Below are 14,091 nucleotides of genomic sequence, written 5' to 3'. Positions count from 1 at the left end.
AGCTGGAGAACATCTACTGCCTTGCTGGTAGGTCCACTCGGCGTTCGAGACACAGTTCGACCCGGTAGCGGAGCCCACATCAGTAAGGGTTAGATTACAGTCAGCCTGGGAGAAGTTTAAAAGGGGATTTTCCTTTAAAGAAGAAGTTATTGAAGACAGTTGCCTTCCTTCGTGGGCAAGATTAGGAATTCATCAGTTGCCTAAAAGCTTGGAATCATTTGCTTAACTTTACTGAAGACAAGAGAAGTTTCTGTTTGATTGTTCATTAATAAAAGACTTTGTTGTACTTCTCAAGCCATCTAAAGACTGTTTGTGGTGGAAACCTCTCAGAACTTCTCTTTAGGCCCCCTGGCTTCCCGCTGGGCAAAGGTTGCACATCTTGTTCTAAAGACAATTATTTACAGGCCCAGCGCGCGACAGAACAGATACCAGATATTAATGATTGGTTAAACAAATTAAGAGAAATCAGAGATATGGACGAATTAATGTTTCTCTTGAAGAATATCTCGGGAAGATGAATTAAAAAGACTGATTGGAATCTACTTGAGGAATACGAAAAAGAAAAAAGAAATTTAAAGACATTACTTAATCACGGACTCTTTATTTTATATTTTATTTTTTCATGATTGTACAAAGTAAGAAAAAGAGAACTGCAGAGGCACAGAATGGAAGTCAATGGGACCTTTTTTTCCTTTTTTTCTTTTTGTTGTTGTTGTTCTCACTTCTTTTTTTATTTCCTACTTTACGATCAACTCAGTGTTCTCCCACTTTCTATATAAAATAATAAAATGTGGGTTGTTGTAGGTTTTTTCAGGCTATATGGTCATGGTCTAGAGGCATTCTCTCCTGACGTTTCGCCTGCATCTATGGCAAGCATCCTCAGAGGTAGGATGCTTGCCATAGATGCAGGCGAAATGTCAGGAGAGAATGCCGCTAGACCAGGGGTCCACAAACTTTTAAAACAGAGGGCCAGGTCCCTCAAACTGTTGGAGGGCCGGATTATAATTTGGAAAAAACATGAATGAATTCCTATGAACACTGCGCATATTTTATTTGTAGTGCAAAAAACACTTAAATACAATACAATAATTAAACTGTAGAACAATTTAAACAAATATAAACTTATTAGTATTTCAATGGGAAGTGTGGGCCTGCTTTTGGCTGATGAGATATGATTGTTGTTGTTGTTGTTGTTGTTGTGTGCTTTCAAGTCATTTCAGACTTCGGTTGACCCTGAGCGAGGGCCGGGTAAATGACCTTGGAGGGCCGTAACTGGCCCCCAGGCCATAGTTTGAGGACCCCTGCTCTAGACCATGGCCATATAGCCCGAAAAAATCTACAACAACCCAGTGATTCCGGCCATGAAAGCCTTCGACAATACATAATGAAATGTTTTTCTTTTTGTGGTTAATAAAAAATTATTTTAAAAAACTATTTAATTAAACAACACAGGGACACAAAGAAAAAAACACTTTTGGGGAGGGGGGTTATGGAGCTTTCTCTACCCCTGCCTTTTGGAAGGGGTGCCACTATTTCTGTAGTGAAAACTGCTATGAGACAAAGTCAGTCTTCACAGCATTAAGTAACCCTGTGGGGTTTCCTGCTTATCTGAAGCATTCAATTTTGCTTTCATTTCCGTCTAATTCAAGAAAATAGCTTTTCTGCAAAGGAGGGAAGGGCCTTGTCTGCATGTGCATATTGACCTTATATCTGTCCATTGAGTGCTCTCTCCATTGTACAAACTGGCACCAACCCCAGTTCCGACGCTCCTCATTCCCGTTCTCTGTATGAGTTTTAATCACATCATCTGCTGCCTGCTGTTAATCAAAGCCTTCAAAAGCATCAATCACACAGCAGACCATCCCAGCCTCCTCTCTCAAATAAGCCACATCTTTTGCAGCCCTGAATTATGAGGTTTCTAGACCAGGAAATGCTTCTATCATCATTCTTTTTCTTTGGAAACTACAATTAGAGGAGGGTGCTGAATCAATAAAAGTCTTTTTAATGCTTAAACAATCTTTTGGATTTCATCTCTCAGGTGTTCCAGTCCAATGGTAAGGGATAATGAGAATCCAAAATATGTTGCCACAATATTTCCCATTCTACTGAGAGAGGGAGAGGATAACAAGCATGAAAATGGACCAGATGGAGAATCATCTGAATTGGACATTGAAGCAAGTGGGCCTTGTTCCATTTCATCCCACCGGCCATGAGAATGTCACAAGCTCTTGAACAAGGACCCAGTATGAGCAGGAGAAAGGTCAGTTGCCCTGATTATCTGGTTTCCAGCATTGACCATTCATCCTTGCTAGTCCTCTCCCTAGCAGATCCAGCCATATTCTTTGATGGGAGTTTCATCCAAATTAAGTAACATTTTCAAGCTCTAGAAAGGGCATGCCTGTTGCTTCTCTCATTGCCACTAGAATCAATTGGCGAATTGTAAATGTTTTGCAGTTTGCGACTAAATGGCCAATATATGTATACATCATCTTGTATCACTGTAGCAGTCCTAATTACCTGCTGGCTGGTGTAAACATGAGGAGAGTTCATCTGGAGTTGCTCCTAGTGGCGGAATAGAGCCCTGGCCCCTGCTAGGTACATGTATCTTCCAACCGGCATTTGTTGTATTTATTGGATATCCAGATCTAGGATGGAGATATAGTTCCTGGTCCACACCTGGTTCATGGCGCTGATCTGAGACACCTGGTGATAGGGGAGAAGGCACATTGTGCTCCAACTCTGCCACGTATCCTTGATTTGGTGCCAAACCTAGAAGACATAACATTGGATAGAGAACATCTATATAATTCCAAACTCAGAAATCAGGAACTAGATTTATTTTATTTATTTATTTCGAACATTTCTACCCCGCCCTTCTCAACCCCTAGGGGGACTCAGGGCGGCTTACAATTGGCAATAATTCAATGCCGCATCATAAAATACAGAATACAGAATAACAAATATAGAAATTAACATGAACATTAATAAATAAAGATTAAAACAGTGTCCTTACACTCTGATTAGCTATTGCCCGTCTGGTGGCTGTTATCTAGCCATCTACTAATGAATATTCCGCTTAACTTATCCAAATCCTCTTCCATTCCATAGTCAAACATTATCAATTGTTCTTTAACCTGATTGCCCGAAGGCCTGGTCACACAGCCACGTTTTAACCTTTTTTCTAAAGGTAAGGAGGGATGACGCTGATCTAATTTCCCCGGGGAGCAAATTCCACAGGCAAGGGGCCACCACCGAGAAGGCCCTGTCCCTCGTCCCCGCCAAGCGTGTTTGAGACAAAGGTGGGGCCGAGAGCAGGGCCTCCCCAGACGATCTTAAGCTCTGAGGTGGGACGTAGAAGGAGATACGTTCGGACAGGTACGCTGGACCGGAGCCATATAGGGTTGAGCTCTAATGATAAAATGTTCTTGAAACTCTTGACCATTCTAGTTTTGTATGTCATAAATATGATAATATATGGATGAAATACAGGAATACCATTTTTTTCACAGTATTTTCAATGCCAAGGGTGTTATAAAATCCCATACCTCCTGAACAACTCTGATGCATCTATATAAATAAAAATGTAATGCTAGTTTGTGGGATTAACATAACTCAAAAACCACTAGATGAATTGACACCAAATTTGGACACAATAAACCTACCAGGTCAGCGAATGACCATCACTCATAAAAACACTGAAAAACACAGCATAGGGGACTTAAAAGGGCAAAAGGCAAAAAGATGCTACAGCACATGTGCAAAAAATGACTCCCCCAGCAAAACACACACACACACACAATAGCATATCCATAATCTCTTCTGGACTACAGCTCCCAGCATCCCCTAGACCAGGCCCTTTAGGAGAGGAGGATGATCCAAATGCACTGCTTCCAAAATGCAAGCTTTCTTCTCCTTGGATTTCTTTGAGAGCATAACAATCTCTGCATATTTCCTATTTTCTATTCCTGGACTGCTGTTCTGCTGCTGTTCATTCATTCAGTCGTTTCCGACTCTTCGTGACTTCATGTACCAGTCCACACCAGAGCTCCCTGTCAGTTGTCACCATCCCCAGCTCCTTCACGGTCAATCCAGTCACTTCAAGGAAACCATCCATCCATCTTGCCCTTGGTCAGCCCCTCTTCCTTTTTCCTTCCATTTTCCCCAGCATAATTGTCTTCTCTAAGCTTTCCTTTCTTCTCATGATGTGACCAACGTGCTTCATCTTGGCCTCTACTATTCTTCCTGGACTGAAACTCCCAGCAATCCTCCAGATAGATAGATTAGATAGAGATAGATAGGTAGGTACATAGATCGATCAGGAGGACTGCTGGGAGTTGCAGTTCAAGAATAGGTAGAGGTGGAAGAAAGGGGAGAAAGAGGAAGGGAAAGAAAAGGAGGGAAGGGAGGGAAGAGAAGAAAGGAAGGAGAGAAAGAAAGAAGGAGAGAAAGAGGGAGGTAAGATTGGCCACAGCAACACATGGTGGGTACAGCTAGTTCTTTTGTATGATTGTATGATTAATAACCTTTAATTATGCTTTTCCTTTTTTATCTGTGGCTTCATCTTGTTATAAATGCTTGTGTTGTGATTTTGTTAGTGTATGCCAATAAAGACTTTCGTTGTAATGATAAATGGATGAGCAGTTAAGAGGAAGGATAAAAGCTCAGTCACACAGGACAATATTTTGAAAGGAAAAGGCCCCAAGTTCAATCTTCACCACACAAAATGAAATACTAAATGCTAGGATGTTCCCTGGTTTGAAAATAGAGAACTATCGGCCATCAGACAAGATGGGGCTAGAGATAAAATCCTTGATCTGATCGCTTACAGAAATGCTGAATGTGACTTTGGCTTTGATTTTAGCCCAAAGCACATAACTCGGGCCACAGAATCAAAGCACTAATAATATTCATGTTGCCATTTTTTTCAACTAAAAATTCAGAACCATTTAGTTCAGTGGCATGCTTCCTGCTAAGAATTATGTAGAGACTGAACCTATGGGTGATCGTTTTTCAGTACCATCGCTCACACAAATCACCTACATTAGACAGCAAGAACAGCAGACAGAGAGGCCTTAATGGGGTGGCTATTACTGAAATAATAACTCACTATGAATAGAAGTTGGAAATGTTACTTTTTTGGACTACAGCTCTCAGAATATCATAGTCAGCACAACCTCTGGCATTGAGGGCTAGGAAATTCTGGGAACTGTAGTCTAAAATGAAACATCCAAAGTTGAACTATAACTCGACCTGAAGAGCTAAATCTTTAATGTTGACCTCAGGATTTGGGTGGAAATCTATGGGAAGGAGTGGTCCTTCAGATACAGCGGTCCCATACAAATTAATATTAGCACTTTTTGTACTGGATTCAGAAGTAAACTGGAAATCAGTGCAAAGAATCCCACTTGTTAACACTCAGTGTAGTTCACAAATACATCAGTTTAACTTTAGAAGTATGGTTTCATTCAATATGACGCACCTGAGTGTATGACACATGCCCTGGTTTGTGTGGACTTTTAATTATTTTACCTGATATTGGCCCACTGATTCCAGGAAATGCCGATTGTGTGGATGTAGAACTGAGGAGACCTCCTTCTTCCTTAATCAGAAGAGAAAGAGGAAAAAGAAGATTATGTTAAGTTTGTAGTCAAATGGAGCAGGGCCTGAGGATGGAAAAGTACCAAAAAGTTTAAAAAAATGGTACTGTTCAATTATCTGGGAGGAGGCCACAATGTGGCGCTAGAGAGAGAAGGATTGTCCATTTTACCGGGGGGGGGGGGTGAGTTGAAGGAGTAAAACAATTTTCCCAGTTTTCCTGTTATTCCTCCCAGCAGGTCCCCATCAAAGAAACAACTCTCGTTTATGATATGAGAAGGGGGAGGAGGAATAACCAGAAAAAAATGGGGGAAATGCTTTTCCTCTTTCAACTCGCCCCCTCCCCCAAATGGACTATGCTTCTCTCTCTAGTGCCCCCTTGTGGCCTCTGCCCAGATAATGAAACAGTACCAAGAAATAACAACAACAACAACAACAACAAGCAAAAATACTGTGGGAATTTCGAATCCAGACTGACAAAGTTTTGGAACACAATACACCAGACATCACGATTGTGGAAAAGAAAAAAGTCTGGATTATTGATGTTGCCATACCAGGTGACAGTCACATTGAGGAAAAACAACAGGAAAAACTCAAGCCGCTATCAAGACCTCAAAATCAAACTGCAAAGGCTCTGGCATAAACCAGTACAGATGGTCCCAGTTGTCATTGGCGCACTGGGTGCCGTGCCAAAAGATCTCAGCCGACGTTTGGAAACAATACACATCGACAAAATCATGATTTGTTAACTGCAAAAGGCCGCCTTACTTGGATCTGCGCGCATTATTCGAAAATACATCACACAGTCCTAGACGCTTGGGAAGTGTTCGACTTGTGATTTTGAGATACAAAATCCAGCATATAGATCTCGTTTGCTGTGACATACTGTGCTTTTGTGTCAATAATAATAATAATAGTAATAATAATAATAATAATAATAATAATAATAATTGCAGAACAAATGCAGTTAAGGCCAGGATTGAAAAATCAGCTGATGACCCAAAATTCAGACTGTGCAAGGAAGCTGATGAAACTATGGATCATATTGTCAGCTGTTGCAAGAAAATCGCACAGATGGACTACAAACAAAGGCACAACTCTGTGGCCCAAATTAGTCACTGGAACTTATATCACAAGTACCACCTGCCAGCAGTAAAGAATTGGCGGGTTCATAAACCTGCAGAGGTTTATGAACATGCAAAAATACTGTGGTACTTTCAAATCCAGACTGACAAAGTTTTGGAACACAATACACCAGACATCACAATTGTGAAAAGAAAAAAGTTTGGATTATTGATGTAGCCATACCAGGTGACAGCCACATTGAGGAAAAACAACAATAAAAACTCAGGTGTTATCAGGACCTCAAAATCGAACTGCAAAGGCTCTGGTATAAACAAGTACAACTGGTCCCAGTGGTCATTGGCACACTGGGTGCCGTGCCAAAAGATCTCAGCAGGCATTTGGAAACAATAAACATTGACAAAATCATGATCTGTCAACTGCAAAAGGCCACCTTACTTGGATCTGAGTGCATCATTTGAAAATACATAACACAGTCCTAGACGCTTAGGAAATGTTCGACTTGTGATTTTGTGATACGAAATCCAGCATATAGATTTCATTTGCCGTGACATACTGTGTTTTTGTGTCAGAATAATAATAATAATAATAATAATAATAATAATAATAATCCCATTGTAATACAGATAAATTCAAAGGTATCTCACCTTCCTTGCCCCCCTTCTTCTCAGCATTTCTCTCTTTTATCTTCTCACATATTCTTTTCCAACTAACCAGCTGCTGTTCATGATTTTGAGCCAGCATCTCTATCTCTTCCCTTTGGCTTAAAGGAACATGCTCTCTTCATTCCAATGATGGGTACCTCTGTCTTCCTCACACACTCTTACAGTATTCTACATCCGTTTTGGCTTGATCTCCTGTCTCCCAAATCTGTTTACCTCCCCTCCACTCCACATTCTCACCTCCCACTGCTGGTGTAGTTTTCGAAGCTCCACAAGCCAACCTGGTTCCAAAGTCACCTCTTGTTCAGGCCTCTCAAGGAGCCTCGGATCAGATAGTTTTAGTCGTTCTGCCAGCTGAACCATTGGGAAAGGGAGAAGAGATCATCAATTATTACCTCAAAACGCAAGTTAGCATTATGTTGAAAGCACTGAACAGAGAGTGACAAGATAAATGTTTACAAATAAGGACAGAGTCCCAACAAAAAAAAAATGTTCACCACAGATCTAATGTAGTTCTCATGACATTTCTAGGAGAAGGACAGTTCTTCTGTTGTCATCATGAAAGGAAATATTTCAGTTGCTCTTCTATAACACTGGTTGTTAGACCTGTTTCCGGATATATTTGACCCAATGATTCCAAAAATGGTACCGGTTTTCTCCTATCAACTCCAGATGTTGAGATACAGAACATATTTTGAGATTTTGAGATACAGAACATACAGAATATATCACCATATGCTTGCCCATTGGAAATTATGATGACCCTATCTTAGAACCTAGAGCCAAAGTGGTCTATCCAATGCACTTTTCTGAATCAGAACCCCATAAAATCCCACAACCAAGACACCAAGATATTCTTTTTTAGCTGTGTAGTGCTTATGATTACTGCAATCGGGATGATGCTGGAAACACTACTTTTTTGGGACAAGCCCTCTCAAAAATCTCCCAGAAATGCCCATGTTGGTTGGTAAATTCTGGAAGCTGTAGTCCAAAAAAAATGTAAGATTTCCACATTCTGAAATAAAACATGTGCAACTGCTGTATATTAAACCAGATAACTAACTGTTCCATCTAGCCCAGTATTTTTTACTCTATAGATCAGTGTTTCTCAACCTGGGGGTCAGGACCCCTGGGGGGGTCGTGAAGGGGCATCAAAAGGGTCGTCAAAGACCATCAGAAAACACAGTATTTTCTTTTGGTCATGGGGGTTCTGTGTGCCCAATTCTATTGTTAATGGAGTTCAGAATACTCTTTGATTGTAGGTGAACTATAAATCTGAGTAAATACAACTCCCAAAGGTCAAGGTCTATTTTCCCCAAACTTCACTAGTGTTCACATTTGGGCATATTGAGTATTCATGCAAAGTGTGGTCCAGATCTATCATTGTTTGAATCCACAGTGATCTCTGGATGTAGGTGAACTACAACTCCAAAACTCAAGGTCAATGCCCACCAAATCCTTCCAGTATTTTCTGTTGGTCACGGGAGTCCTGTGTGCCAAGTTTGGTTCAATTCCATCATTGGTGGAGTTCAGGATGCTCATTGATTATAAATCCCAGCAACTACAACTCTCAAATGACAAGATCAATCACCCCCGCCCCCAACCCCACCAGTATCGAGATTTGGGCGTATTGGGTGTTTGTGCCCAATTTGGTCCAGTGAGTGAAAATACACCCTGCATATCAGATATTTACATTATTATTCATAACAATAGCAAAATGACAGTTATGAAGTAGCAACGAAAGTAATTTTATGGTTGAGGATCATCACAACACAAGGAACTGTATTAAGGGGTCGCGGCATTCGGAAGGTTGGGAACCACTGCTATGGATGGTGACTCTCTGGAAAAGAAGTATTTTGCAACACTGATAGAAATGATTATTTTCAGTCAATGCCAGCAACTGAACTGAACGCCTCTGCCAAAAAGGACAGGGCAAGATTGAATATGGAATAAATACAAGTGTCATCCAAAGTATTTAAGACAGAAACTTCAAGTGTGAGAACTAGATAGGCATTGAACAGTTTTTTAAACAAAGGGTTTTGTGCCTGCAGGCAAAGCTTCAAAGAGCTGCCATTTTCAATTAACTTCCCAGAATCCCCCAGCATGGACAGTGACAGTGATCATCCTGCTTGGAGGGAGTTCTAATCCCCCAAAATAATATTTTTCAGTTTCCCTACAATTTAAAGGAACATCCAGTTTTTAGAATCCTAAGAGACCCTCTCAGGCTATTGCTAGTTAAGGCTGCAGAGTGACAGCCCAACAAAATAATGAGTCTCATCCTATCCTAGATGGTGTAAGGATCTTATCACATTACGGTCAGGATTCACCACACATTATGGCAAATCCATGGAGTCCCAGCGGGTAGCATGGAGAACCCAATTTATCGCTGGCCCGATTCCATGGGGGGAAGCATCTGCCGCCTGGCTTCCCCCCATTATTGCAAAGTCTCCCGTGTTGCCACCATGCCATCGTACGCCATTTGCTCTCCCCTTTTGCCTTGTATCCCCACCAGAAGTAGATGTATATCATGTAATGGGCTCCATGACAAAAGAGGAGAACAAGTGCCATAAGACTGTCAAATTAACCCATATGATGAGATCATAAGACATATTCTAAAGAAGAAAACCTATAAACACTAGACAATGCTAATACATTTGACTTCAATCATAATGTAAAACTAGCTTTCCTAATACAAGGAGTACTGTTACTTATTCCTTTCAAGGAGTCATATATCTGAATTAGTAATACAGTAAAGACAAATAATAATAATAATGATGATGATAATAATAATAATAACAACAACAACAACAATTCATTGGAACCTGTGCCATAAATACTATCTGCCTGCGACAAAGAACCTGTGGGATCACAAACTGGAAAAAGTTACAGTGAATGAACACGTCAAACTCCTCTGGGACTTCCAAATTCAGACTGACAGAGTTCCGGAGCACAATACTCCTGATCTCACAATAGTGTTAAAAAAACAAAGTGTGGATTGTCGATGTTGCAGTCCCAGGTGACAGCAGGATTGAAGAGAAACAACTGGAAAAGCTGACACGATATGAGGATTTAAAGATCGAACTGCAACGACTCTGGCACAAGCCAGTAAAGGTGGTCCCAGTGGTGATCGGCACACTGGGTGCAGTGCCTAAAGACCTTGGCCTGCACTTAAACACAATCGGCACTGAAAAGATTACCACCTGCCAGCTGCAGAAGGCCACCTTACTGGGATCTGCACACATTATTTGCTGATACATAAGAGACCTAGACACTTGGGAAGTGTCCAACGTGTGATCCAATACAACAGCCAGCAGAGTGATCATGTCTGCTGTGGACTCATCTTGTTGTGTTTCAAACAACAACAACAACACTTTATATTCCATCCTTCTCACCCCGAAGGGGACTCAAGGCGGATCACAGCACACATACACAGCAAACATTCAATGCTGCTTTGTATAGGCAATACACAGACAGAACAGAAACTAGATGTTGTCGACTCATAGTCCAGCTGTTTTTGGTACCAAAAAAGGTGAGTCCAGCCACAGGGTCTGCTGTCGCTCCATTCTCTATGGCGAAGAGCCATCAGGACTTCCTCCTTCCTTTTGGTCACCCAGCATTTTCTGATCTTCTTTCTTAATGGCGTGGTAAATACCTCCCCCACTTTTAGCAGTACCTCATGTCTCTAATTACAGCTAAAGCTGTTTTTGAACTGCTTAGGTAAACAGTTAGCAGGGCTGACAGTCGACCACTCACGCCGACCTGGGGCTTCGAACTTGCAACCTTTCAGTTGACAGATCTTATAGTTGCTGGCGATTTACCAGCTGTGTTAAACCTCTGGCCCTGATTTCTATATTTTCAAAGAGAAGGTAGCTATTTTGTAAAAACCAAGTCCACATTGGTGAGCTTGATTTTTACAGATTTGATTATGTGTAAATTCGATTAAAATGTTCACTCTAGCCATTATTAGGTCCTCCTGTTTGACAACAACTGCCAGAAGCTGCCCACTGTATCACATTGGAAAACCTAGAGAGAACATCTATCTAGGTCCTTCAATACAATTTTTCTAGCAAAAGTTGACCAGAGTCATATTTGAGAATCTAGAGAGGTGTTCTCCCAAGTGAAAAAAAAATAGGGTTTTTTATTCACAGCTTTTTATCACTTTCATGGAGGTCCTCAGCTCCTAACTCAAGCAAATGTGGAGGGCTGATTACAACTTGAGATCTTTTTCCCAGCCGCAAACTGTTCGAAATCTGGAAAGAGTTTCCCAGATTAACATCCTGGCATTGACAGATACAGCATATGAGGTACAGCACGTAATCCTTTAACACTAACAAAAACACCTTTCTTCTTTGAGCCACATTTGGTTTAATATCTGGTTTGAGGAAGAATTCTCAGACTAGATATACAATCCACATTATCTGTTTGAACTGGATTATATGACAGTGTAGACCAGGGGTCCTCAAACTTTTTAAACAGTTTCTCAAACTGTTGGAGGGCCAGATTATAATTTGAAAAAACCATGAATGAATTCCTAGACACACTGCATATATCTTGTTTGTAGTGAAAAAAACACTTAAAAACAATACAACAATTAAAATGAACTATTATTTTAAGAAATATAATTTAACTGATTTACGAGGCCATAAAAATCTCCAGGAAGTATGCAAAGAATGAAGAAGTATTTCATCAGTGTCACAAACGGACGGTGAAGCGACAGCTCCCCTGGTGGCCAGAAGCTGGAATGTTAAATAGCCTCTGAGTGTCTGTCTGTATATGTTATGTGTCTATCACATTGAATGTTTGCCATGTATATGTACACTGTAATCCGCCCTGAGTCCCCTGCGGGTGAGAAGGATGGAATATAAATACTGTAAATAAATAATAAATAATATATAAACTTATCAGTATTTCAATGGGAAATGTGGGCCTACTTTTGGCTGATGAGATAGGATTGTTGTTGTTGTTATGGGCTTTCAAGTAGTTTTAGACTTAGGTTGACCCTGAGCAAGGGCCAGGTAAATGACCTTGGAGGGCCGTATCCGGCCCCCAAGCCTTAGTTTGAGGACCCCTGGTGTAGACAATGATAACCCAGTTCAAATCAGATAATCTGGATTTTCTACTTTGACAACCTGGGACTTCAAAAAGGACTTGAGATCTGTTTGGATCTCTAGAGACCAACACATTTGATACAGTGCAAAGCAGCAAAAAGTGTCATGCTTGACAAGCTTAGAAGTAAATAGATCATGGCAGATCATCCTAATATTCTGATCTGCCTTATATAACTGGTGGTGAGTTCATTATTTTTGTGTGGAGACATTATTCTTGTTGAAAACTGCATCAAAACTATATGGAAGAAGATAGATGCTTTTGAACTGTGGTGCTGGAGGAAAGTTCTGAGAGTGCCTTGGACTGCGAGAAGATCTGTCCATACTTCAAGAAATAAAGCCTGACTGCTCATTGGAGGGAAGGATAGCAGAGGCCAAGATGAAGTGCTTTGGCCACATCATGAGAAGAAAGGAAAGCTTAGAGAAGACAATGAACTGAGGCCGAACAGGGCATAGGGTTACAGCCTGTGTTAGATGGGGTTACACTCCCCCTGAAGATGCAGGTTCGCAGCTTGGGAGTGATCCTGGACTCATCGCTGAGCCTGGAACCCCAGGTCTCAGCGGTGGCTGGGAGAGCTTTTGCACAATTGAAACTTGTGCACCAGTTGTGCCCCTACCTTGGGAAGTCAGATCTGGCCACAGTGGTCCACGCTCTTGTTACATCCCGAATAGATTACTGCAAGACACTCTACGTGGGTTTGCCTTTGAAGACTGTTCAGAAACTTCCATTTGTCCAGCAGGCGGCAGCCAGATTAATCACCGGAGCGTCATACAGGCAGCATACCACCCCTCTGTTATATCAGCTCCACTGGCTGCCAATCCAGTTCCGAGCACAATTCAAAGTGCTGGCTTTGACCTACAAAACCCTATACGGCTCCGGCCCAGCATATCTGTCCAAACGCATCTCCCTCTACGTCCCGCCTCGGAGTTTAAGATCTTCTGGGGAGGCCCTGCTCTCGGCCCCGCCTCTATCACAAGTGAGATTGGCGGGGACGAGGAGCAGGGCCTTCTCGGTGGTGGCCCCTCACCTGTGGAATGCACTCCCCGGGGAAATTAGGTCATTGACATCCCTCATTTCCTTTAGAAGGAAATTAAAAACATGGATTTGGGACCAGGCGTTTGGGTAATCTGGCAGACAGATAAAGAACAATGACTACTAGAGCTGACAGGAATTGACAACGTGGAATGAATTTTTAGATTCTGAGTTAGCGAACGTTGAGCATGAGATTGGTTTTATTGATTGTGATATGTAATTGATTGTTTTAACTGTTTATAACTGTTTTAATTGCTGTTTATATATGCCTATTTGTACTATTGTGTAGGCATCAAATTGTGCCTTTTGTAAGCCGCCCTGAGTCCCCCTTCAGGGGTTGAGAAGGGTGGGGTAGAAATACACGAAATAAACAAATAAATAAATAAATAATGATGCTGGGGAAAATAGAAGGAAAAAGGAAGAGGGGCCGACCAAGGGCAAGATGGATGGATGGTATCCTTGAAGTGACTGGATTGACCTTGAAGGAGCTGGGGGTGGTGATGACCAAAAGGGAGCTCTGGCGTGGACTGGTCCATGAAGTCACAAAGAGTCGGAAATGACTGAACGAATGAACAACAACATTCATGGAGTATGTGTGACAGCATTTGCTTGA

General features: G+C 41.5%; 1 protein-coding gene across 2 annotated transcripts in view; it reads right to left on the bottom strand.

Moving 5' to 3' along the window:
* Nucleotides 1–14,091, bottom strand: part of SEC16B (SEC16 homolog B, endoplasmic reticulum export factor) — a 76,836-nt gene that overhangs the window by 15,375 nt on the left and 47,370 nt on the right. For both annotated transcript variants that reach the window (XM_067467651.1, XM_067467652.1), the window contains exons 17-19: nucleotides 7,581–7,694; nucleotides 5,530–5,599; nucleotides 2,518–2,769 (exon numbers count right to left, since the gene is read on the bottom strand). In XM_067467651.1, coding sequence (XP_067323752.1) covers nucleotides 2,518–2,769; nucleotides 5,530–5,599; nucleotides 7,581–7,694 — 436 coding nt within the window. The remainder of the gene's footprint in view (nucleotides 1–2,517; nucleotides 2,770–5,529; nucleotides 5,600–7,580; nucleotides 7,695–14,091) is intronic.

This window comes from Anolis sagrei, chromosome 4 (genome assembly GCF_037176765.1).
Source record: "Anolis sagrei isolate rAnoSag1 chromosome 4, rAnoSag1.mat, whole genome shotgun sequence".
NCBI classification, from domain to species: domain Eukaryota; kingdom Metazoa; phylum Chordata; class Lepidosauria; order Squamata; family Dactyloidae; genus Anolis; species Anolis sagrei.
The sequence above is the reverse complement of the archived record's forward strand: the minus strand, read 5'-3'. Positions and strand labels throughout refer to the sequence as shown.